Source organism: Pelobates fuscus, chromosome 1 (assembly GCF_036172605.1).
Source record: "Pelobates fuscus isolate aPelFus1 chromosome 1, aPelFus1.pri, whole genome shotgun sequence".
Classification (NCBI taxonomy): Eukaryota; Metazoa; Chordata; class Amphibia; order Anura; family Pelobatidae; genus Pelobates; species Pelobates fuscus.
In genome coordinates this window covers 393074146-393097371 of record NC_086317.1, presented here as the reverse complement: position 1 = coordinate 393097371, position 23226 = coordinate 393074146, and the positions used below count along the sequence as shown (strand labels likewise).

At 41.7% G+C, this 23226-nt stretch overlaps 1 protein-coding gene across 1 annotated transcript in view; it reads left to right on the top strand.

Annotated features, from left to right (window-relative positions):
• Positions 1-21523, top strand: part of LOC134596304 (retinol dehydrogenase 7-like) — a 57122-nt gene extending 35599 nt beyond the window's left edge. Inside the window, exons 2-5 of the mRNA XM_063444761.1 lie at positions 6508-6838; positions 8617-8875; positions 13458-13621; positions 21219-21523. Coding sequence (XP_063300831.1) covers positions 6523-6838; positions 8617-8875; positions 13458-13621; positions 21219-21439 — 960 coding nt within the window. The 5' untranslated portion in view covers positions 6508-6522 and the 3' untranslated portion in view covers positions 21440-21523. The remainder of the gene's footprint in view (positions 1-6507; positions 6839-8616; positions 8876-13457; positions 13622-21218) is intronic.
• Positions 21524-23226: the final 1703 nt, after the last annotated feature.

Below are 23226 nucleotides of genomic sequence, written 5' to 3'. Positions count from 1 at the left end.
AAGAGCCCCTTTCTCCAGCAGTGCTTGGACTTGCTTGGTAATGGCTGCTGCTTGGGCAGGTTTCAATGGATATTGAGACTTTCTTGGTAGCCTTGCCCCTGGGATAAGTTTGACCACCACTGGTGGGACTTTCAGATGGCCTATATCTTCTGGGCCTGATGACCACAAGGTCTTAGGGACAGTGTTCATTAGAGATGCAGGGAAATTATCTCTCATGCCTTCTGCATAGCCCTGTGGAGTCTCTAGGTGAAGCATCAGAGGTAAGGAACACAAGGCTGAGGTATCTGAATCAGAGAGGGCTGAAGATAATTCCACTTGGCCATCAGGTGTGAAAGTGATTGATGCCTGTAGGCGGGAAAGTACATCAGCACCTAACAGGTTAATGGGACATGTGGATGACACCACAAAACGGGCAAGCAGACTAGGGCAGCTGCCAACCCGCAAAGGAGTAGTTAATGGGCTTTGTCTTGGAAGACCATCCACGCCCACACAGGAGACATCAATATTGGACAAAAAGGAAGAATCAGGCAGGTCTTGTTCTCGCAGAAGACTTCGGGCTGCACCTGTATCAGCAAGGAATGTGGTGGGGTGGCCTTCAATGGGTAAAGTAACAGTGGTTAATGGCCCCCCTTGTTCCCCTGCAGATACTGCCATAACAGGGGTTAATGATACAGGCTTGCCAATATCCTAGTCTTCCTGGGCTGAATCAGGTGAAGGAGGTGCTGGGGCCTTTATGACAGATTTAGGCCTGTTTGATCTTTGGGGCTTAAGGGGTGCAGGACAGTCACTCCTAAAATGGCCCTTTTCTCCACATCTGCGGCTTAATACCTTTGGGGATGGGTGGACGTGAAACCATAAGGGGAGTGGGATGGGGTCTCCTTGGAACCTGTGCGGCTTCTAAGCCTCTGGCAACTAGGAGCAGCTTATCAAGGGGAACCACTCTATACTCTGGGCGGGCAGCAATAATACCCTTACGTATAGAGTCCTTGATGCATTGGACAAAGGCACCGGAAAGCATCTGAGCGTGTATTTTATTACTGAGCTCAAACCCTAGGTCAGTGAACACTTGAAAAAGTCTAGCATGAAATCTTTCTACAGTTCCACCTTTCTCCTGAATAATGTCGTTAAGGCCTGCTGCTAAATCTGTAAGCTTACTGGTTTGGGTTCAGTGAGGAAATGGCGGCCATGTTGGATGTGGGCATAGTGTGGGCAGGTGTAAAAGGGGCTGGCTGCGTGACTACGGGAGGCACAGGGGAGATGGATGAATAGGGCAGAAGTGACGTCAGTTTGGGAGCGTACGTGACTGTAGATTATGGTAATTAGGTGGAGGTCACGGGACTGGCTGTGCCAACCTCCTTTTGTGCTAGGCTGACGTACTTTCTTTTAGGGTGTTTCAACTTTAAAATCAGAGAAGCAACATTCTGTCCGGCAAAATGAAATACTAAACTATGGACAGACTCTCTAGAAACATGTACTTTAAGATAGCTTGATGAAAAAAATAGACTCACGGAATTCAAACAATTTACCTACAGCCATTAATCACTTTTCCTCTTCACAATCTAACTTAACAACTTTGCATATTCCCTCTATCCACATTGCATAGTATTGCAACAAATCACACTTGCCTTTACATTTTTAACTCGTCCAAATAATTCTCTATTCCTGCATCAGATTCACTTTCCTAACCTTTGTAATCAACACTGAGCTACATCCCCGACTCCCTATCTTATACACCAGTCTTGGAGAAAATACTTTGCACCGCGAAAGGAAATACAGCCTCAGAAAGGTGGAATGTATTCTTGTGAGCTAGTCTCCCACATGATCCTCACTGTCTTAAGAAACAAATCATGCCTCCCCCCCCCTCTCTCCCCCTCGCGTCTCACAGAAGGCAAGGAGGGAGGGGCGGGGGAGAGAGAGAGAGAGACTGTAAGCACGAATCTCTTTAACCATGTCAGTGCTGGAAGGACAGTTACGTTACAATTATTGCAAGCAAAGAGACACAAAAATCAATCTCTTCCTCAACCCAACCTTCCTGCTGAATAACTCTTGCTACTCTTCTCTGTCAGTAGTCTGCGCCAGCTCTCTGGCTGTAATCTACCACATGAAGGTACAGCAATTCCACACACTTTAGCAATCTTATCAACCTTTTTAACCATCTCTTCCCCTTCTCTATCCTCTACCAAATCACACGCAAGCCACCCCTTACTGGGCTTTCCTAATTTCTGTCCCAGATCCTCTATATGAGGCATCCCAGATATAGAGAGAGACAGAGAGAGAGAGACAGGAGGGGAAAGTGTAAATAGCACAGAGAGTAAGACAAAAGTAAACACAGGAATCTGTGTGACAGACAATTTAAGACATTTCAAGTAAAATACAGTGCATGCATCACAGTTCAAATAAGTTCAACAGTTCAAACAGGGTTAACAAAAATCTTACACGTGTGGCAAAAGCCACCTAACTCAATCCCGTAGTACACCTGCAGACCCTCCCGCAAGTACCACTACCACGTGGTGATGGAGACAGCAATACCAGCCTGAATCCACCTGCCACAAAAGTTAAACTGGAACACTCAGCGTCAGCGCTCGAGGCTGCAGTGTTCCACCTCTCTGCACACAACAAGCAGAGTAAAGTGATGTCCAATGAGGCTAGCAGTCAAAGTGACACTTATGGGAAACCCCCAGGAGGCAGTGAGTCTACACCCCTCCACAGGTTCCCCCCCCTCTTTTTCCTTACTGCCGTAGCTACTCGGCACCTAAAAGAGGAAAACAGGCAGACAGAAGATCCCCAGGAAAACTTCCACAGATCCACCCCCCTTTTTCCTTACTACCACAGCCTTGTGGTACCTAAAAGGGGTAAACAGGCAAATACACAAATAAAACTACCCGGGCACAAAAAATAAGGACAAATCAGTAAGAGCACACCCAGGCAACAGATAGTCAGTATGTGCAGGTAAAAGTAAATATCAACAAGTAAGGTGTGGGGTCTCTGGGCAAGATATTACCTGACTTTGATGACCTCTAGGGAGCCGATCACAGACTGGGGCAGGTCAATCCCAGGGGCTGGAACATACCGGGGTGCTGCAGACTCAACCGTGTAATCAGAGGTGATCAATCTCCTTCCGTCCCCCAGGATTCATCCGCTCCACGTCTTTCTCGGACGGCTGCTCTAGCAGGGCATAACCCAGGCCGCACAGTTGGACGCCAGCTGATAAGGGAATCTTTTAAGCAAACAAAGAAGTTTGAATGACTATCTGTTCCTGTCCAAATTAGAGATGTTTAAATTGCGTATACGCAGAAGTAAATTCACACTGACACACGGAGTTCAGGTTAAAAGCACTTCAGGAAATTTATTAGCATCTGAACAAAGCAGGCTTGCAAGTCCTTTTTAAAGATAAAATTACATCATTGTAAAATCAAGATAAAAAAGTGAGGAAACATTGTCAATTGGCTAAGAGAAGAAGTGGTTAGTTAAATGCCCTCCCTGTTGGGTGTTACGTCTTACATCATAACTGACGTCATAAAGTTCTCCTCCAGATTTCAGCGCCATCTTGCTAGCACGAGGAGTTCTTTCGATGGGAGGGGGCATTTTGGCAGCTATCCATAAAGAGTAGCTGGTACCTTTAGTCTTTCAAGGTTAGTATCCTCAGTATTCTCAAGGCCTCTTTGGCAATTATACACTCTATCAATACTATCTGCTACAGTGTGTTCTTTGAATCAGAAGATTCTAGCATTTTCTGCTGACATGCTGTTTCTACGAACAAAGGAATCTTGTAAAGTTTAAACTACGAGGCATGACAGCTGAATATGAGAATATAGTATTAAAAGGGCCCCAGTAAGGATTATATAGTTTATAAGGGGCCTAATAATGGATATAAGTTAGAGGGGGTCAATAATTCTACAACAAGAGTACAAAGGCAGAAAAGGCTGCGCCAATGAGAAAAAAGTCTGGATGGTTAAAATATCCGTATATGTGAAGAGACAAATGGAAAGTGGAGGGTGTGCAGTGGTATGATCCCCACGTAAAGGATATACAGGAAGGGTGTGGTCATCAGTACAGTCTGGGTATCCACGGCTCCGAATAATAGTAAGAAAACAACAATAGTGCTCTCAATATGGTAAATAATGAGATATAAATAATTTAAATTATACTCACAAATATAGAGCAGACAATACTGCTCTATTGATAAGGCATTGGTGGAATGATCTCCACCTATGATTTCTTTGAGTGCAGGAACAGATAAAATTGCCAGGAAGGATAAAAATAAGTAAGGATGTATGTAATATACGATAAAAAGAAAATACAGCTTAGGTGACCAAAATACTTTTATTGCTAAAACACATAAATTAGAACCATAACACGTTGCACCATATGTGGCTTCTTCAAATGGGGGAAATCACAGATGTATTGAATTTATGTAATTGTATAACTTGTATTCTTTTGTAATTCTCTCCTGTTTGTTTCCCCACACCCTTGTTACATTTAGTTGAATCCATTTTTGCATCTTGTTACATACGGTTACATACAATGCAAACAGTTGTGTAATCACCTTAAGTAATAAAAATAGGTAAAACACATACACACAAGGTATATAAAATATATCTATATTCTACCTATTGAAGATATGCACAGTACATATCACATCTGGAAAACAAATAAACATACATAATGCTCTCCATAAACTCTAACTTTTTGGCACCCCTGTATTACAGAGCAAACTAGAAAAGCTACAATTTCTGGGGAAATTGTGTGAAGTGTTCTTGCCTCCATCAGTAGTCTACAACTGGAGTGGGCGGAGTAACTGTTATTATTTATTTATATAGCACATTTAATTGCAACGTTGTTGCCCAAAGTGCTTCACAGTTATATTAAAACATACGTTTATAAAAACATTAGCAGGTGTACAAAAGGCTCTGTCTATGACATCACTTGCTGCTGCAGCCTGGCACAGGTCAGAGTATTTTGGCGGTTGCCATCTTCAACCGGTCGTATTTTAAAAACTATAAATCCTACAGTGAGGAGCTTTATATTGTGAGAATCATAAGACCCAGACCTACATTTTGATGCATAGTATGTCTCTGCAATATTAACAATGAAGGCACAGTCACAGTTTAGAAATTGACCTTCAAATGTGACCTTTGCAGAGTGGAGTTTCAATGAATGTCAATGGAAGGCGTGAGTTGCAAACAAATGGTCATATTGTGTAAACTATCAGGACTATGGCTTAGCCATGGACATTTCTAGTGGCAGCAGGGATAGCTTAATGTTTTGATATCAGATTTGTGTAGGTGGGCCTGAAAATGAGGGAGTGGTGGCAGTTTAGAAATCATGTCCTGATTTTTCAGCTTTTGCCAGCTCCCACTCTAGCTTTGCCATTCATTCCTATGGGACAAATTTCGCCACAAGAACGACGATATTCCGTGAACCATTCGGCGAAACATTCCACAAAGTAATAGCAATCCGATCGAGAACAATCTGCACGTTTTGGTAAATTTTTGTCTATGTAGTGTAAAAACTGTGGGAGGAGTTAGGGTGGCAAATTTGGCTATAATAAGAATAAGAATAACTAGAAAAGCTACAATTTCTGGGGAAATTGTGTGAAGTGTTCTTGCCTCCACCAGTAGTCTACAACTGGAGTGGGCGGAGTAACTGTTATTATTTATTTATATAGCACATTTAATTGCAACGATGTTGCCCAAAGTGCTTCACAGTTACATTAAAACATACAGTTATAAAAACATTAGCAGGTGCAAAAGGCCCTGTCTATGACATCACTTGCTGCTGCAGCCTGGCACAGGTCAGAGTATTTTTGCGGTTGCCATCTTCAAATGGTCGTATTTTAAAAACTATAAATCCTACAGTGAAGAGCTTTATATTGTGAGAATCACAAGACCAAGACCTACATTTTGATGCATAGTATGTCTCTGAAATATTAACAATGAAGGCACAGTCGCAGTTTAGAAATTGCCCTTCAAATGTGAGCTTTGCAGAGTGGAGTTTCAATGAATGTCAATGGACTGCGTGAGTTGCAAACAAATGGCCATATTGTGAAAACTATAAGGACTATGGCTTAGCTGTGGACATTTTTAGTGTCAGCAGGGATAGCTGAACGTTTTGATATAAGATTTGTGTAGGTGGGCCTGAAAATGAGGGAGTGGTGGCAGTTTAGAAATCATGTCCTGATTTTTCAGCTTTTGCCAGCTCCCACTCTAGCTTTGCCATTCATTCCTATGGGACAAATTTCGCCACAAGAACGACGATATTCCGAGAACCATTCGCCGAAACGTTCCACAAAGTAATAGCAATCCGATCGGGAACAATCTGCACGTTTTGGTATATTTTTGTCTATGTAGTGTAAAAACTGTGGGAGGAGTTAGGGTGGCAAATTTGGCTATAATAATATATATGTGAGATAACATTAAGTGGTCTTGCTATGCAAGAACACTTAATAACTGAATATAATCATCTGTACTAGTAAATATGACCCATGGTTCTATATTTGTATTTTAGTTACACGTTTCTAACATGTGGCTCCCTCTGCTGGTGGTTGTGTCATTGCTGATCCTCCTCTTCAGATGGCACAGACAGAGTCAGATCCTACAGAATCTCACAGATAAATATGTTCTGATCACTGGATGTGATACAGGATTTGGGAACCTGCTGGCGAAGCAGTTGGATCGGCGAGGGATGATAGTGTTGGCAGCTTGTCTGACAGAGAAAGGGGCCGAAGATCTAAAGGAGGAGGCTTCCAGCAGACTGCAGACGGTCATCCTGGATGTAACTGATATTCAGAGTGTAAGCTCTGCTGCCAAGTGGGCTGCTAGTATTGTAGAAGATAAAGGTGAATTATGTCCTGTAAATTATAGATATATTTTAATTTGCACAAGACAGTATTTTTTTAAGAGCATACTCTATGTGTTAAATATGATAAAGAGTATTAATAATGCACTACTGGAAGCCCATGAGCTGTATTTGACCATAGCAACAGTGTACATTCCCTATATATGCCTTTAAAATTAAATGACTATTTTTGCACAAAAGGGAAACCCTTTAAATTATCAACTTATAGTACTCCAGTAGAAAACTCAAGAACATTTCGTAGGGAAATTCAGTACGTTTTCCAAACTTTATTTAAGATAAATATATACTTTTGAATATTGAAGGTAATATTGTGTCAGTGTAGTTTAGAACAATGCTAATTATTGATCATTTAATCATTACATTTTACTATATAGCTTTATATATGACTGGAGAGATCCTTTCATCCATTAACAGGAAGTTCATAGTATAACAACATACCATGAAGAAAATATAATTAAAAGTTATACTTGATTGTATTCAACCCATTTCAGAGACAATGTATTTAATATGTTCTGTTTTTCATAGTTGCATTGCAGGGTTTATCTCAAGCTGTGCTAACAGAGTTCTTGTAACTGGAGTCCCTCTGTAGTCTGTTCTAATCCAACTTCAATGTGTTTATTAACGATCTAGCAGATCATTAAAAAACTCAAGCAGTATAGTCAACTCTCTGGTAACCTATTCATTATTGTTATTATTTATAAAGCACAAACACAATACTCAGCGCTGTACAATATGTGGACTAACAGGCAAGTATTTGCAACAAGATGAATTAGATGTACAGAGAACAAGAGGACACCCATGTAGACTTGAATAAAGAAGACTTTGCCTATAGTAGAAGTAAAGATTCTTATCAGTAAGAACAATAAGATGTGGAATTCTTCTCAGAATTATCTGAGGTTGTTTTTGTCAGGATTACAAATTGAACCAGCACGCAGTACTGTGTCACACCTAGGACTAAGGATAATGTATAACCGGACCTTAAAATGGCCGGATTTAACGTCTCCAAGAATAGTCAAAATACTAGCCGAGGTCAGGGACACAGAATCAGACACAAAGATCAAGGATACTAGATATCAAGGAAGTCAAAACAAAGCCAAAGTCAAATACCAGAAAATCAAGATCAGGAACGCACTTTTGGTTAACCATAGGCATGAAACCACGACAGGGCAATGAGCACGAGGAGAATTCTGTTTAAGTACCCCTCCTTGGGATCCGATTGGCTGTAATCGGCCTTTGACCCCAAAGGCAATTACCAGGTGAGCATGATTGCTGCTCAGCACAAACCCTCCTGTGGATTTGATTGGCCATGCACAATACCTTTGACCCCAAAAGTAATTACCAGGTTTGCATGATTGCTGCTCGGCACAACTTTTCCTGTCAGGATGGTAAAGTTGCTCGGCAAAACTATTCCTGTCAGGACAGTAAATGCCATTAACCACATTTCCATGTGCGGATGACTACGTGACAGTTTTAGAGTGTAATTGCCATGGTCACAGTGCACAACGTAGGCAAATTATTTAATCTACACACTATAAGAATGCTAACAAATATTGTGTTTTTAATTTAATATTCTTTAAAAAGTTGATCTTTCCTCAACCTGTCAATCAATCCTCAGCGTAGACCTCCCTTTGCCAGCTGCATACTGGGAGGTCTAAGCAGATAATTGATTGACAGGTTCTTCTGGTCCCTATCACAGTAATACTACTCCAGCAAGCATTTATCATACTTTTTACAGTTTTATTATTTTATATTTTGCAGGACTATGGGGCCTAGTGAATAATGCAGGGATCGGATCTCCAATGTCTCCCAATGAATGGCAAAAAAAGGAAGACTTTGCTAAAATGCTGGATATAAACTTGATGGGTTTAATCGATGTAACACTGAATTTCCTGCCAATGATCAGAAAAGCTCAAGGACGCATTGTTAATGTTTCTAGCGCTATTGGAAGAATAGTGGTAGTTGGTGGAGCATACTGCATCTCAAAATCTGCTGTAGAAGCATTCTCCGATAGCATACGGTAAGCAATCTAGAAACTGATTGGACCTGCAAATACAATATAGTCAGTAGATTCCTAACATAGGATTTAGTGCTTTGTTCGTGGCAATAAGGTACAAAAAACAATAGTATTTTAGAACATCTTAACGGCAGTGGCGTACTAAGGGGGGGGCGGGGAGGGCGGTCCGCCCCGGGTGCCATCCAGTAGGGGGGTGCCACACTCTGTACCTCCTGCTGGTCGTCCTCTCCCTCGCGGCTCCGGCGCTCAGTGAGTGAGTCAGAGCACAGGGAGGGGATTCCCAGCCTGTGTTCTGAGTCATCACTGAGCACCAGGGATGCTGTTATGGAGTGTGCCAGCAGGGGGCGCAGAGTGTGTATTCTGCCAGGTTTCTCCCCTGCGGCCACTCTGCCTGCACCTCCTGCACTGCCTGGGCTGGAGTGAGACAGCCCCTGAATCATGGTAAGTTAATATAATTGTAAATGCACCCTCACCCCCTCCCTCATTCACCCTGTCATCCCCCTCTCACCCCCTCCCTCAGTCACCCTGTCACCAGTCACCCCCCTCACCCTGTCACCCCCCTCAATCACCCTGTCACCCCCTCCCTCAGTCACCCTCTCACCCCCTCCCTCAGTCACCCTGTCACCCCCCCCTCAGTCACCCTGTCATCAGTCACCCCACTCAGTCACCCTGTCACCCCCCTCAATCACCCTGTCACCCCCTTCCTCAGTCACCCTGTCACCCCCTCCCTCAGTCACTCTGTCACCCCCCTCAGTCACCCTGTCACCCCCCTCACCCTGTCACCCCCCTCAGTCACCCTGTCACCCTGTCAGCCCCCCAGTCACCCTGTCACCCCCTCAGTCACCCTGTCACCTGTCACCCTTTCACCCCCTCAGTCACCCTCTCACCCCCTCCCTCAGTCACCCTGACACCCCCCCACTCAGTCACCCTGTCACCAGTCACCCCCCCTCAGTCACCCTGTCACCCCCCCTCACCCTGTCACCCCCTCACCCTGTCACACCCTCCCTCAGTCACCCTATCACCCCCCTCAATCACCCTGTCACCCCCTCCCTCAGTCACCCTCTCACCCCCTCCCTCAGTCACCCTGTCACCCCCCCTCAGTCACCCTGTCACCCCCCTCACCCTGTCACCCCCTCACCCTGTCACACCCTCCCTCAGTCACCCTATCACCCACCTCAATCACCCTGTCACCCCCTCCCTCAGTCACCCTCTCACCCCCTCCCTCAGTCACCCTGTCACCCCCCTCAGTCACCCTGTCATCAGTCACCCCCCTCAGTCACCCTGTCACCCCCTCCCTCAGTCACCCTGTCACCCCCCTCAGTCACCCTGTCACCCCCCCTGTCACCCCCCTCAGTCACCCTGTCACCAGTCACCCTTTCACCCCCCTCAGTCACCCTGTCACCAGTCACCCCCCAGTCACCCTGTCACCAGTCACCCTGTCACCCCCCCTCAGTCACCCCCCTCAGTCACCCTGTCACCCCCCTCAGTCACCCTGTCACCAGTCACCCCCCAGTCACTCTGTCATCCCCCCTTAGCCACTCAGTCACCCTGTCACCCCCTCAGTCACCCTGTCACCCCCCCTCACCCTGTCACCCCCCTCAGTCACCCTGTCACCCCCCTCAGTCACCCTGTCACCCCCCCCAGTCACCCTGTCACCCCCCTCAGTCACCCTGTCACCAGTCACCCCCAGTCACCCTGTCACCAGTCACCCTGTCACCCCCCCAGTCACCCTGTCACCCCCCTCAGTCACCCTGTCACCCCCCCTCAGTCACTCTGTCACCAGTCACCCCCCAGTCACTCTATCATCCCCCCTTAGCCACTCAGTCACCCTGTCACCCCCTCAGTCACCCTGTCACCCCCCTCAGTCACTCTGTCACCAGTCACCCCCTCCCCAGTCACCCTGTCACCAGTCACCCCCTCCCTCAGTCATCCTGTCACCCCGTCACCAGTCACCCCCCGCCCCAGTCACCCTCCCTGTCACCAGGTTGTTAGGTTGTTTAGTAGATAACTCACTTATTTGTTAGGATGTTAGGATGTGGGATTGACATAATTAAGGACACCAAATTAGGGAGTTATCTACTAAACAACCTAAAGATTAAAATTAAGAAAAAGGCTTTTTAAATTTTGATCTTTTAGCTGTTTAGTAGAGAATTCCCTAAATTGGTGCCCTTATGTGAGATTCCATATGTAAAGATACCAAATTAGGGTGCTGTTTAGCAGATAGCTCCCTTATTTGGTTTCCTTAAATATGGCAATCCAACATCTCAGCATCTTGCCAACACTACACACAAACACATCCCTGCATTCCAGTGCAAACACTACATACAAACACACCTCTGTATTAAAACATCACCATTATATATAACCACACCACTGCATCTCGCCAACACTACACACAAAAGCATGCCTGCATTAAAATGCCAACACTACATACAAACACACCCATTCATTCACTCACACTTACTCCATACAAAAGCATGCTTACATTGAAACATGCAAGCACTGCTCAATGCTACATACATTAAAACAATTGTGGGTGTTTTGTACATTTTAAAGTGCAGGGGGAAGGGGGGTGCCAAAACTAGGACCCGCCCCGGGTGCCATATGCTCTAGGTACGCCCCTGCTTAACGGGATTGTGAGCTTGTTTGAGCAGGGCCTTCTTCACCTCTTGTCTCTATTAACATCCTTGATTTAATGTTTTTGGATAATCGTTTTAAAATTATTTAATATTTTTCTATAAGCTTTAAAAATATATATTTTTTTCAAATTATGAAAATATTTAAATATATATATATCAAATATATCCAAATATTAAAGTAATTTTCAAAATATTAAAATAACATTTTAAAAGTTTATCCAAAAATATAAAATAATCACCAAGATACAAAAAAGGTTTCAGGCCCAATTGGTGTTGCCACCCCTTGGGTCCTCTACCTTTAAGAGTGCAGCGCTGTGTTTGGTGAAGGATTACAGTAAATTACCTGTGGTTCAAAGACAGGTACCCTTTGCGTTCTCCAATATAGTGAATATACAAAAGAAAACAAGAATATATACAAATGATTGTGCAGTATATTAAACACTGTGGTTGGAAATTGAGTGAGTTCACAATTATGTCTACACTCACATTTTTTAGAGCCTTTTCAAGTGAATTAGGCTCTAAACTTGTGCACGTCTGTGTCTTTAAAGGTAGATCACACGACCCCTCTCTCCAAGTTGGATGGTGTATTCTCCTCTCCACTCGGTATATGAAAGACACAGAATTAACGAGCTAAGTGTAGCATCCTTTGTAGTTTTTGTGAGTTTTTAAGAAATGAGATTAAAATGCTCACCTTGTTTAGAGCCTTTTGTGAGCATTTTAATCTCATTTCTTAAAAACTCACAAAAACTACAAAGGATGCTACACTTAGCTCGTTAATTCTGTGTCTTTCATATACCGAGTGGAGAGGAGAATACACCATCCAACTTGGAGAGAGGGGTCGTGTGATCTACCTTTATAGACACAGACGTGCACAAGTTTAGAGCCTAATTCACTTGAAAAGGCTCTAAAAAATGTGAGTGTAGACATAATTGTGAACTCACTCAATTTCCAACCACAGTGTTTAATATACTGCACAATCATTTGTATATATTCTTGTTTTCTTTTGTATATTCACTATATTGGAGAACGCAAAGGGTACCTGTCTTTGAACCACAGGTAATTTACTGTAATCCTTCACCAAACACAGCGCTGCACTCTTAAAGGTAGAGGACCCAAGGGGTGGCAACACCAATTGGGCCTGAAACCTTTTTTGTATCTTGGTGATTATCTTTGTATGGTGGGCTTTTGAGGAGTACCCACAGAGTGTTTTTCAGCAGCTAAAACCTACTGTTTATACCTACTACTTAGCGCCACATATTCCACACCTATTGTGTAAAAATCCAAAAATATAAAATAATTTTAACATTTTATCCAAAAAGATAAAATCAAGGCCAGTATTCTGTATGTTAATTAATTGTTGTAAAATATCCCCAGTCTATAATTATAAAGTGCTGCAGCATATGTTGGCATTATATAAATGCTAATAATAATCATCCTAATAAATATAATAACAATAGCAACAACCGGTACTTGCAACCAGTTTCAGGCAGGCATTATTGCAAACAAGACTTTATAAAATAATTTATAATAATGTGTCATTGTAATATAATAAAAAAGAAATATAAAATATATAAATAAAAACATCTTCTTGTTTGTGACGTGCCCTGTCTTTCACTCGCTTGCAAGTACTATATATATATATATATATATATAAAATAGAATAAAATAGAAAAAATAGGTCTTCCAAGCAATGGCGTTTATTTTCTGTTAATCCAATGTCAACGTTTCAGCCCTAGTTCAGGGCTTTCATATATATAAATGGGTGTCTTGCCTAGGGTCATTTACTGGTGAGTAGTTTCTATGAGATTACCACTGTTTTAACCATCAACACAGCATGGATTTTTCCATTTCACATGCAGGTTTGTAACCTACCTAGTGTGATTTGCCTAGAGTTCAAATGTTTGTTTTTTTTTGTATTAATTTATTTAATTATCTTCTCATTACAGAAGGGAAATGCGTGATTTTGGGGTCAAAGTTTCCATCATAGAACCTGGTTGTTTCAAAACTAGAATTGTTGCAGTTGGGCCACATTTAAAGGCCCTGCATCAATTATGGGAGAATACCAGTGCAGAGATAAAGGAGTCATATGGAGAACAGTATTTCCAGCAATGTAAGACTATATGCACACTTATGTTTAATTGAAAGGAATGAAAGAAACATTCAACATATTTTTAAAAGGTTATATAGTGAAGATTTAGCTTAGTTATTACCGGTAATATGCAGTAGTAATTAGATATATGCAGTAATGCTTATTTCTATACCTAGCATTAGAGGGACACTTTCACTAAATTATTCATTTTCACAAATTCAATTTGAATGGCAAAAGAAAGTTGTAACTATACGTGAGTTTGAATTTTTTTTTCAGGTGAGACGTTTTTCCATTGGAATATAGTTTAGTAAATATGGAATTTAGTTTTTAAAAAAGCGGATAAAAAAAAGATGTAAATGTAAATGTGAGTGGGCAAATGACCATCCACTCATCACTTCCACCAAAAATTAAGCCAATAAAGGCAAACCCAGTACAGTGAAAGGCATTTGAAAACATTATCAATCACTAACACATCACATTCTAGAATACTTGTTTTCTACAAAGAGCAAAAAAATTCACTTGTGTAGTAAACTGCCAGACTCTGCATATTACTGAGGGATATGCTTGCAATTTGCAAAGCACAAATAATGGCAGTGAAGCACAGTGCAAATAAAATAATCATTCTCAGAAAAAAATTATAATAAAACAATTCTAAATCAGTGAATTAAAGTTGGCGTATTAGCATTATCATTATAGCTATCTAGACAAGAGATAATTTTTTTTTGTTTTTTCCTTTTTTCAATTTAATGAATGATAAAGAGTCTGACTGTACCCTTGCAAGGGTCCCAATAGGGCTATGGCCCCGGGAAACACTTTGATAGGAGCAGTATTCTACCACTCCTGTACGTCTAACTAGGGCCTCCCTAGAGGTAAGTTTAAATAGGGCCTCACGGCAGCCTAACTTTCCTTCAAGCAGACTGATCCGTCAGGTTCTCGGGCCATGATCGATGGCCCAACACAGGATGGGTCCCAGCGACTTGCCTTGTATGCTGCAAGGAGCATTCCCCTCCACTCAGCCTGCCCAGGTACAGAGAGCCCAGAACAGCCTCTGGTCTGCAGCTCCTCTGGGTGCAGACCTGCAAACCATGGGGTAGAGATCTTGTAAACTCTGCCAATCAGAGCGTTGCCAAGGGTTACCTCTGCAATCTCTGACACTTCAAATGCTGGAGCTCACAAGAGCTCTACCACATGGTCTGCAGCTCTGCACCAGGCAGAGCTTCACACCAGATAGCTATCCCACCAGACCATCAGGGGGGGGGAGACCACTGGACCACCAGGGAATCAATTACGACATTAAAAAAAAAAAAGGTAATTTGGTGTGGGGAGGCTGGTCAGTAAAAATAGCCTTCCCACAAACTGTCACCCTCACACACACTGTCACCCCCCCCCCACACACTGTCATTCACCAACACACACTCTGTCACCTCCCCACACACTGACATCCCCACACACTGTGAGCCCTCCCCATACACACGCGCTTTAACGTCGCGCTGACTGGGGCCTCGCAGCCGTCTAAATCTCCATAGAGCAGTCTGATATGTTGGGTGTTTGGTCCATGACCGAGGACCCGACACCAGGAGCGGGCCTGGTGGCTTGCTCTGTGTGCCACTGGGTGTAAGGCCACTCCAAGCAGTCTCAATGCCTCCAGTTTTTGAGACTCATATCACATGGTCTGCTGCTCAGCACCCGGTGGAGCTGAAGACAAGATGGCTATAGCATCAGACCACCAAGGATAGAGCACACCAGATCATGAGGGAATTTAATACTTGGAAAAACATGTATTTGAAACTATTCAGTGTGGAGAGGCTGTTCACTGAAACACGGCTTCCCCACACAAACTGTCAGCCCCACTGTCAGTCCCACTGTCACACCCTCTGACCCACTGTCATCCCCACTGCCCCATCCTCTGACCCACTGTCACCACCTCTGACCCACTGTCTCCCCATCTGACCCACTGTCCTCCCCCGTGACCAACTGTCATACCTACTGTCACCCTCATTGTCAGCTCCACTGTTCTACTGTCACCTCCTCTGACCAACTGTCTGCCCTAATGTCTCCTCTTCTGACCCACTGTCACCTTCTCTGACACACTGTAAGCCCCACTGTTCCATTCTCTGACCCATTATCTGCCCAACTGTAACCCACTGTCAGCCCCACTGCCACATCCACTGACCCACTGTCACCACAACTGTCACCTCCTCTGACCTACTGTCATTCCCACTGTCATCTCCACTGATCCACTTTCAGCGCCACTGTCACCCCCTCTGACCCACTGTCAGCCCCTCCTACCCACTGTCACCAACCAAAAAAAGGCTTTTATCTTTAATGATGCTACCTGCCTGCAACAATACTATTGCTGCTCAGAAAAACTGGATTTTCATTGTAAGATCTTAAAGACCTGCCATTCTCAGTCAGCCAGGGTTCACTTCTGCAGTAAATTGCCACATACAGTATTTCAATTTGCAAAGTACAAGATATAGCACTCAAACACACCGCAAATCTCACAATAAATTTTAAAAATATCACAAATGAACAACCTAATCACCTCACTAGTCTCCCACTAGGATCAATAACACAAGCTACTCACAGTTTCAGACAAGCAAAGCAATGGTTAAACATACAATCATTGCTGCTCTGTCTCCCTTAACAGCTGACTTCCAAGTGTGTGTAAGAAGTCTTTTTTTAATGCTCTTTGTCTGTGAATAAAATCTGTATTAAGTGTCTTTTCTATAACCATAAATAATATTTGTTTCCATCTCTTCATTGGACAGTGTGTGTCTGTGTTTGTATCATTGTGTCTGTATGTGTGTGTGTCAGTGTTTGTCTGTATCTGTGTATGACTGTGTTTCTATGTAACTGCATGTGTGTACCTATGTGTCTGTGTGTGTGTATATGTGAGTATATGTGTATATGGGCATAAATCTCAGTATTTCGCCTACACTACACACAAATACAACCCTGCATCCAAATGTCAACACTACATAAAAGCACACCACCATATTCAAAAACCACACTAAAGAAAAATGCATGCCTGCATTCAAATGCCAATACGTGCAAACACATACTCCATACAAAAACACTGCTCGGTGCTAAATACATTAAAAAAATGGTGGCTGTTTTTTTACATTTTTTAAGCGGGAGGGAGGGGAAAAGTGCCAAATATAGGATCCGCCCTGGGTGCCGCCCCTGGTATGCCACATTGTGTTAGAGTTCGTGCAGTCTTAAGCAAAAAGTTTCACAATACATGTAATAACATTAATAGTGCAGCATGTCACATTGGTTCATACATTGTTCTTATTTCTAATATCTGCAACCTACACCATAAAAACATAATAGTGGATAAAATAACTTGTGTTCCTCCTATATTGGGAGTGATTTTTCTTTGGTAGGCTTTACCCTCATTCAATAGTAATTTTTGGCCACAAGATGGCAATATTGGATCATGTTTTTGTATTTACATAATGACCTCTGTGGATTCAAATTTTTGGTTCCTTTTCAATGGTTCATATGCAGTACTATTACTGCACATATCAGAAGGGAAGAGTTTTATTGTTTGGCTCCCCATTTGTTATTCGGTATTCAGATGACTGGAAAAAAATGGCAATTTTCGACCGAAAATACATGTGTCTGAATATGAATGCCCAAGTCTACAATAACTGCACTATCAGAAGGGAAGAGTTGTATTGTTCTATATAGAACATTTACATGACTAAAAACTATTGAAAATTCACACTGTTTTAATTTGAATTCCTGTGTTTAGCATTAGCTTCACAAATCATGGTGTATTGTTTACCCTTTAAACATGCAACCGTAACCCTTTTCTGAAAAAGCCCAACCTTGACCCAAATTCCCCGCCCAACTACCACCCTATCTCGCTACTGCCATTTGTCTCAAAGATCCAATACGTGCAAACACATACTCCATACAAAAACACTGCTCGGTGCTAAATACATTAAAAAAATGGTGGCTGTTTTTTTACATTTTTTAAGCGGGAGGGAGGGGAAAAGTGCCAAATATAGGATCCGCCCTGGGTGCCGCCCCTGGTATGCCACATTGTGTTAGAGTTCGTGCAGTCTTAAGCAAAAAGTTTCACAATACATGTAATAACATTAATAGTGCAGCATGTCACATTGGTTCATACATTGTTCTTATTTCTAATATCTGCAACCTACACCATAAAAACATAATAGTGGATAAAATAACTTGTGTTCCTCCTATATTGGGAGTGATTTTTCTTTGGTAGGCTTTACCCTCATTCAATAGTAATTTTTGGCCACAAGATGGCAATATTGGATCATGTTTTTGTATTTACATAATGACCTCTGTGGATTCAAATTTTTGGTTCCTTTTCAATGGTTCATATGCAGTACTATTACTGCACATATCAGAAGGGAAGAGTTTTATTGTTTGGCTCCCCATTTGTTATTCGGTATTCAGATGACTGGAAAAAAATGGCAATTTTCGACCGAAAATACATGTGTCTGAATATGAATGCCCAAGTCTACAATAACTGCACTATCAGAAGGGAAGAGTTGTATTGTTCTATATAGAACATTTACATGACTAAAAACTATTGAAAATTCACACTGTTTTAATTTGAATTCCTGTGTTTAGCATTAGCTTCACAAATCATGGTGTATTGTTTACCCTTTAAACATGCAACCGTAACCCTTTTCTGAAAAAGCCCAACCTTGACCCAAATTCCCCGCCCAACTACCACCCTATCTCGCTACTGCCATTTGTCTCAAAGATCCTTGAGAGAGTTGTGTATGTGAGATTGACAGACTTCCTCGAATCCTACTCTCTGCTTGACCTGCTTCAATCTGGATTCTGCGCTCGTCACTCTGTTGAAACATCTGTGACCAAAGTATCCAATGATCTTATCACTGCAAAATCCCATGGCCACTACTGTCTCCTAATTCTCCTCGACCTTTCTGCTGCTTTTGACATCAGTAGCTTCTTCTCATCCTCTGTAATCTCTGTCTACGAGATACCGCTCTTACTACCTCTCCCAGTGCTCATTCAGTGTTTCTTTCTCTGGCTCTGCCTCTTCTCCCCATTCCCTCTCTGTTGGTGTTCCCCAAGGGTCTACCCGGTCCCCTGTTCTCAATCCCCACTGCCTTCCTTGGTAAACTCATCAGCTCCTTGTGTTTCCAGTATAATTTTTATATGGATGACAAGCAAATTTATCTGTCCTTCCCTGATTTGTCACCACCCCTCTTGACTCGTGTCTCTGACTGCCTCTCTGCTATTTTTAATTGGATGGCTGCTCATTTCCTTAAACTAAACCTGTCCAAAACATAACTTCTGGTCTTTCCTCCCTCAAGTGTTGCCACTCCCTTGTCTGTGTCCCTCCACATAAATGGCGCCACCTTTTCCTGTAAGGCTCGCTGCCTAAGTGTTCTCTTTGACTCCGACCTCTCCTTCACCCCTCATGTCCAATCAATTGCCAAGTCCTGCTGCTTCCATCTCAAAAATATTGCGCGCAACTGACCCTATTTAGCACCTGATACGGCAAAGGTGCATGTCCATGACGATGTCCTCTCTTGCCTTGACTACCGTAATCCGCTTCTTATTGGTCTTACGGGCTCCCAATTTGCCCTCTTACAGTGTATAATGAATGCGGCGGCGTTGCTCATCTTCCTGTCTGCCAGTACCTCCCACGCCTCTCCCTTCACCCCCTTGTCAGTCCCTACGTTGGCTTCCCATAAGATATAGGACTCAATTTAAGATCCTGACACTTGCTTAAAAATCTCTACACAATTCTGCTCCTACCTACTTATCACTATTACACAAATATGTCCCATCTAGGCCCCTACGGACTGCCGGAGAACTATGTCTAACCTCTGTTTGTACTTCTACCTCTGATGCTCACCTTCAAGACTTCTCTAGGACTGCACCGTTCCTATGGAACGCCCTTCCCCTCTCTGTTAGACTTTCACCCAATCTCCAATCCTTCAAAATATCTTTGAAAACTTACTTCTTTAGGAAGACATATCAATTAAACTGTGAACAACTTTCCCACACTCCGATTCCTCTCCTGAAACTGTCAACAAAACAAAACACTAAGCCCTCAATTAACACTATCCTAGCAACCTACTTTTTTTACCCTACTCTTACCTTTTTTGTCACATTACCCCACTCCCTCTAGCATGTAAGCTCATTGAGCAGTGCCCTCTGTTCCTTTGTGTCCAACCCGTCTGGTTACAGATACTTGTCTGCTAGTCCACCCATTGTACAGCGCTACGGAGCTTGCTGGCGCTTTATAAATAATAATAATAATAATAATAATAATAATAATAATTGTATATTTTTTCTTTTATAATAGTGTTCATTTAAAAGTTATGGTTAAAGTTGTCTCACATTTCTAAATAATAGACTGCTACATCTGCATACAAAAACAAGGAAGATGTATTAAAGTGGCCAACAGACACAATTAGCCAACTACTTTGTCCTTCAGCCATTGTTTAGGATAGATTAATTATCGGTTCTGTAATATTTACACTATTTTACATTATAAAGGGCCATTTACCGAAGTATAAGTGAAATCTTTTTGTCTGTCAATTGTTAAAATACAAATGGAACAATGTTTACTAGGATGTTACCCTTTGGATTAAATATAGTGTTTTAAAAATGTATAACCAAAAGGTGTGTGTGATCAACATCTCATGATAATGTATCAATGTTTGTAAAGCAAATCTCAGTTATCTCAGTTTGTAATAATGTACTCTTGAACAATGGTTCCCAAAACAGGGAGGCAGGTAAGAAGCAAAGTAAAATTCAAATTCAAAATAAATTAGATCTAAAAAAGATTAACTTTATTACAATTTATAAATCATCAATATATAAAAAAACAAATCCCAATAGGCAAAAAAATCCACCTTGGAGGTTTCATCAGAAGTGTAATTTTACATTTTAATGAATGATCACTAGATTTAGTTTTCTTTTACCAGGCTAAAGCCTCAATTTAATCAGATTTCTAAGTAATTCAATATGGTTAGAAAAACTTTCCAAATGATTTATCTACAAACATTTCCATGGACTTTAACAGTAACATCTGCAGATAAGTAACTTAGAAAGCTTATTAAATCAAGACCTAAGGAAGATAACATGGAAAATATGGAAAATGGTTATTTATTTTAGTTAAAGGAGCACTCCAGTTACCATAGCAATTTAATCTAACTAAAGTTTGTTAACGTGCCAGGAGGTCCCAGAACGCTTTCTTACCTTAAGGGGTTAAAGTGTTCTCAAATGTTTTTTAACCCTTAAAGTTGCCTACAGTGCTGGATCTCCAGTTTCCCCAGTGGCATCCTGCTTCTGAAATTAACGCTCTAAGCCAATAATTAGCTCTCCATACATAAAAATGGTACTTGTGGGATGCTGCTGGGAACCTGGCGATCTGGCACCTTTAGGCCACCTTTGGGGTTAAAAAAATTGAACCGTTTAACCCCTTAAGGTAAAGTGCCTGGGGGCCTTCTGGCACCATAAGAACTTTATTTAGATTAAGTTGTTATGGTGACCAGAGTGTTCCTTTAAGTTGTGTTTTTTGTTGTTGTTTTTTTAAGTTGGCCAAAGAAATAACCTTTTTGTTTTATTATTTTATTTTTTATGTACACAGATGCTGAGAATTTAGAATTACTAATGGGCTGTGCCAATCCTAAATTGACTGGAGTCACAGACTGCATGGAACATGCTCTCACTGCCGTTTACCCCTGGACACGATACTCCCCTGGCTGGGATTGCAAGTTCTACTACATTCCTGTATCTTACCTTCCCACAGTCCTCTCTGACTATTTATTATGCCGCTCTGCACCCAAACCAGCTCGTGGGATAATGTAACCATTCACTTAGATTTGTAACACTGCGTGGATATAAAAAATGATGAGTAAAACTTTAAATATATTACAATTCTTACTTTGCAACTTTAGGCCTCAATTTAATATTGTTGGTAAATCTTTTCAAATTGTTTATATTTTTGGATACACTTTTAGATGTTTTCTACATTTTAAAATACTAAATATCATTGTCACAATATCAAAATATTTAAAAAAAAAAAATTTTCATGATCTTAGTTTATTTAAAGTTTATTCAAAAACATTAAATCAAGACCAGTTTCTCAATGATATAAGATGCATTAAAATCCTTGATTGATGATGCACTAACACCTTCTGGTAGAAATCAATGGAAGCTATCTTCTTCCAAATGAAAGAAACCTTCTAGAGAGAGGGTGTCAGGTTACTCTATAGTAAGGGGGGGGGGGGGGGGGGTAAAATATAAAACAAACAAAAAAGAATAATAAATCCTAGTTTAATAAATAAATGAGTAAAAGTATAATATGGGTGGTTTCATCCTATATCGCTTGTCATCCCAACCCCATACACAAAACGTCCCAATGCGCGTTTTGCCAAAAAGGCTCTTCCACGGGAACAGAGTTTAACCGAACAGAGGTTTAAAAATACCACCTCTGTCATTGATAGGATACCCACTAACCAATCTGAACATGGGTGAAAACCTGTAGGTGGCCTAAAAGGTAGGTTATATTACCCCTATGTGTGCCTGATGGAATCTTTATTGTGGAGGAAAAAGTTGCATATACACAAATATAAAGGCACGTATTTAGTTGTTAGAACAAGTATAATGCTAGAATACTTGACCTAACACTCCTAGTGAATAACAGGAGATAATGTTAAATGACAAGTGTGACGAAGTGCCCTTCACCACTTGTGCCTGGAGAGGACTAATTGCCAGCCTCCTGCCATATGACTATGGCCCCTGGAAGATTGTGCCCTTTAAAAACGTTATTTTGGCATATTGGATTTTATTGTACTCTGTCTGCCCCTTTAAATTATATTGGAGCAGCCTGCAGCTTTAAATTGTGAAGAAAACCCTTTTTTATCCCCCCCACTCCCCCACCTAGAATACCAGTTAAACCCTTAATACCTTGTTACATTCAAACTCAGTCTGACCCAATAACTGTCATATATTCAAACACTGTCTGACCCTTTTAATAGTCATTTTGTTTTCCTCTGAGGAGGAGTTGTTTTGCTGCATGAGTGCTATTGCTTTTGTGTGCTCATTAAACAGACCTGCTTGACCCTTTCTTGAAGCCTTGGCTCATGCTTGGGCGATGGGATAAGTCTGCAGTGCTGATGGTGTCGGTTGGAGTGTTTGGAGTCCTCGGCAAGCACTAGGAGCATCGATTGGCGGAGGTACTCGGTCAGAGTGCCAGCGGGTCCGTCACAACAAGTAACAGTGACTTCATCAATCAAGAATGATGATCTATTTATAAAGTCGTATTATGACCGATTGTTTATATCACACAAATGTAGCTGAATAGTTAGGTCTACTGTTCGCTCAAAGATTACAAACTGCAAAGTGATAGTGGTATAAATAAGAGCTATTTTTGTTATATGCAAAAAATAATAATAATAATAGGCATGGAAACAAAACATCAATTTATGATAAGGATAATCATTGGTGAAATACCAAAGGAGGGGTATTGGTATTAGTGTGCCGAGATTGCACACTAATGCTATACATGTTCAAATATGATTACCTCTGAAGGGAATACCTAAAATGCCATATTGAGGCATGTTAGCTGTGAAATTATAATAAATTGTTCCTTA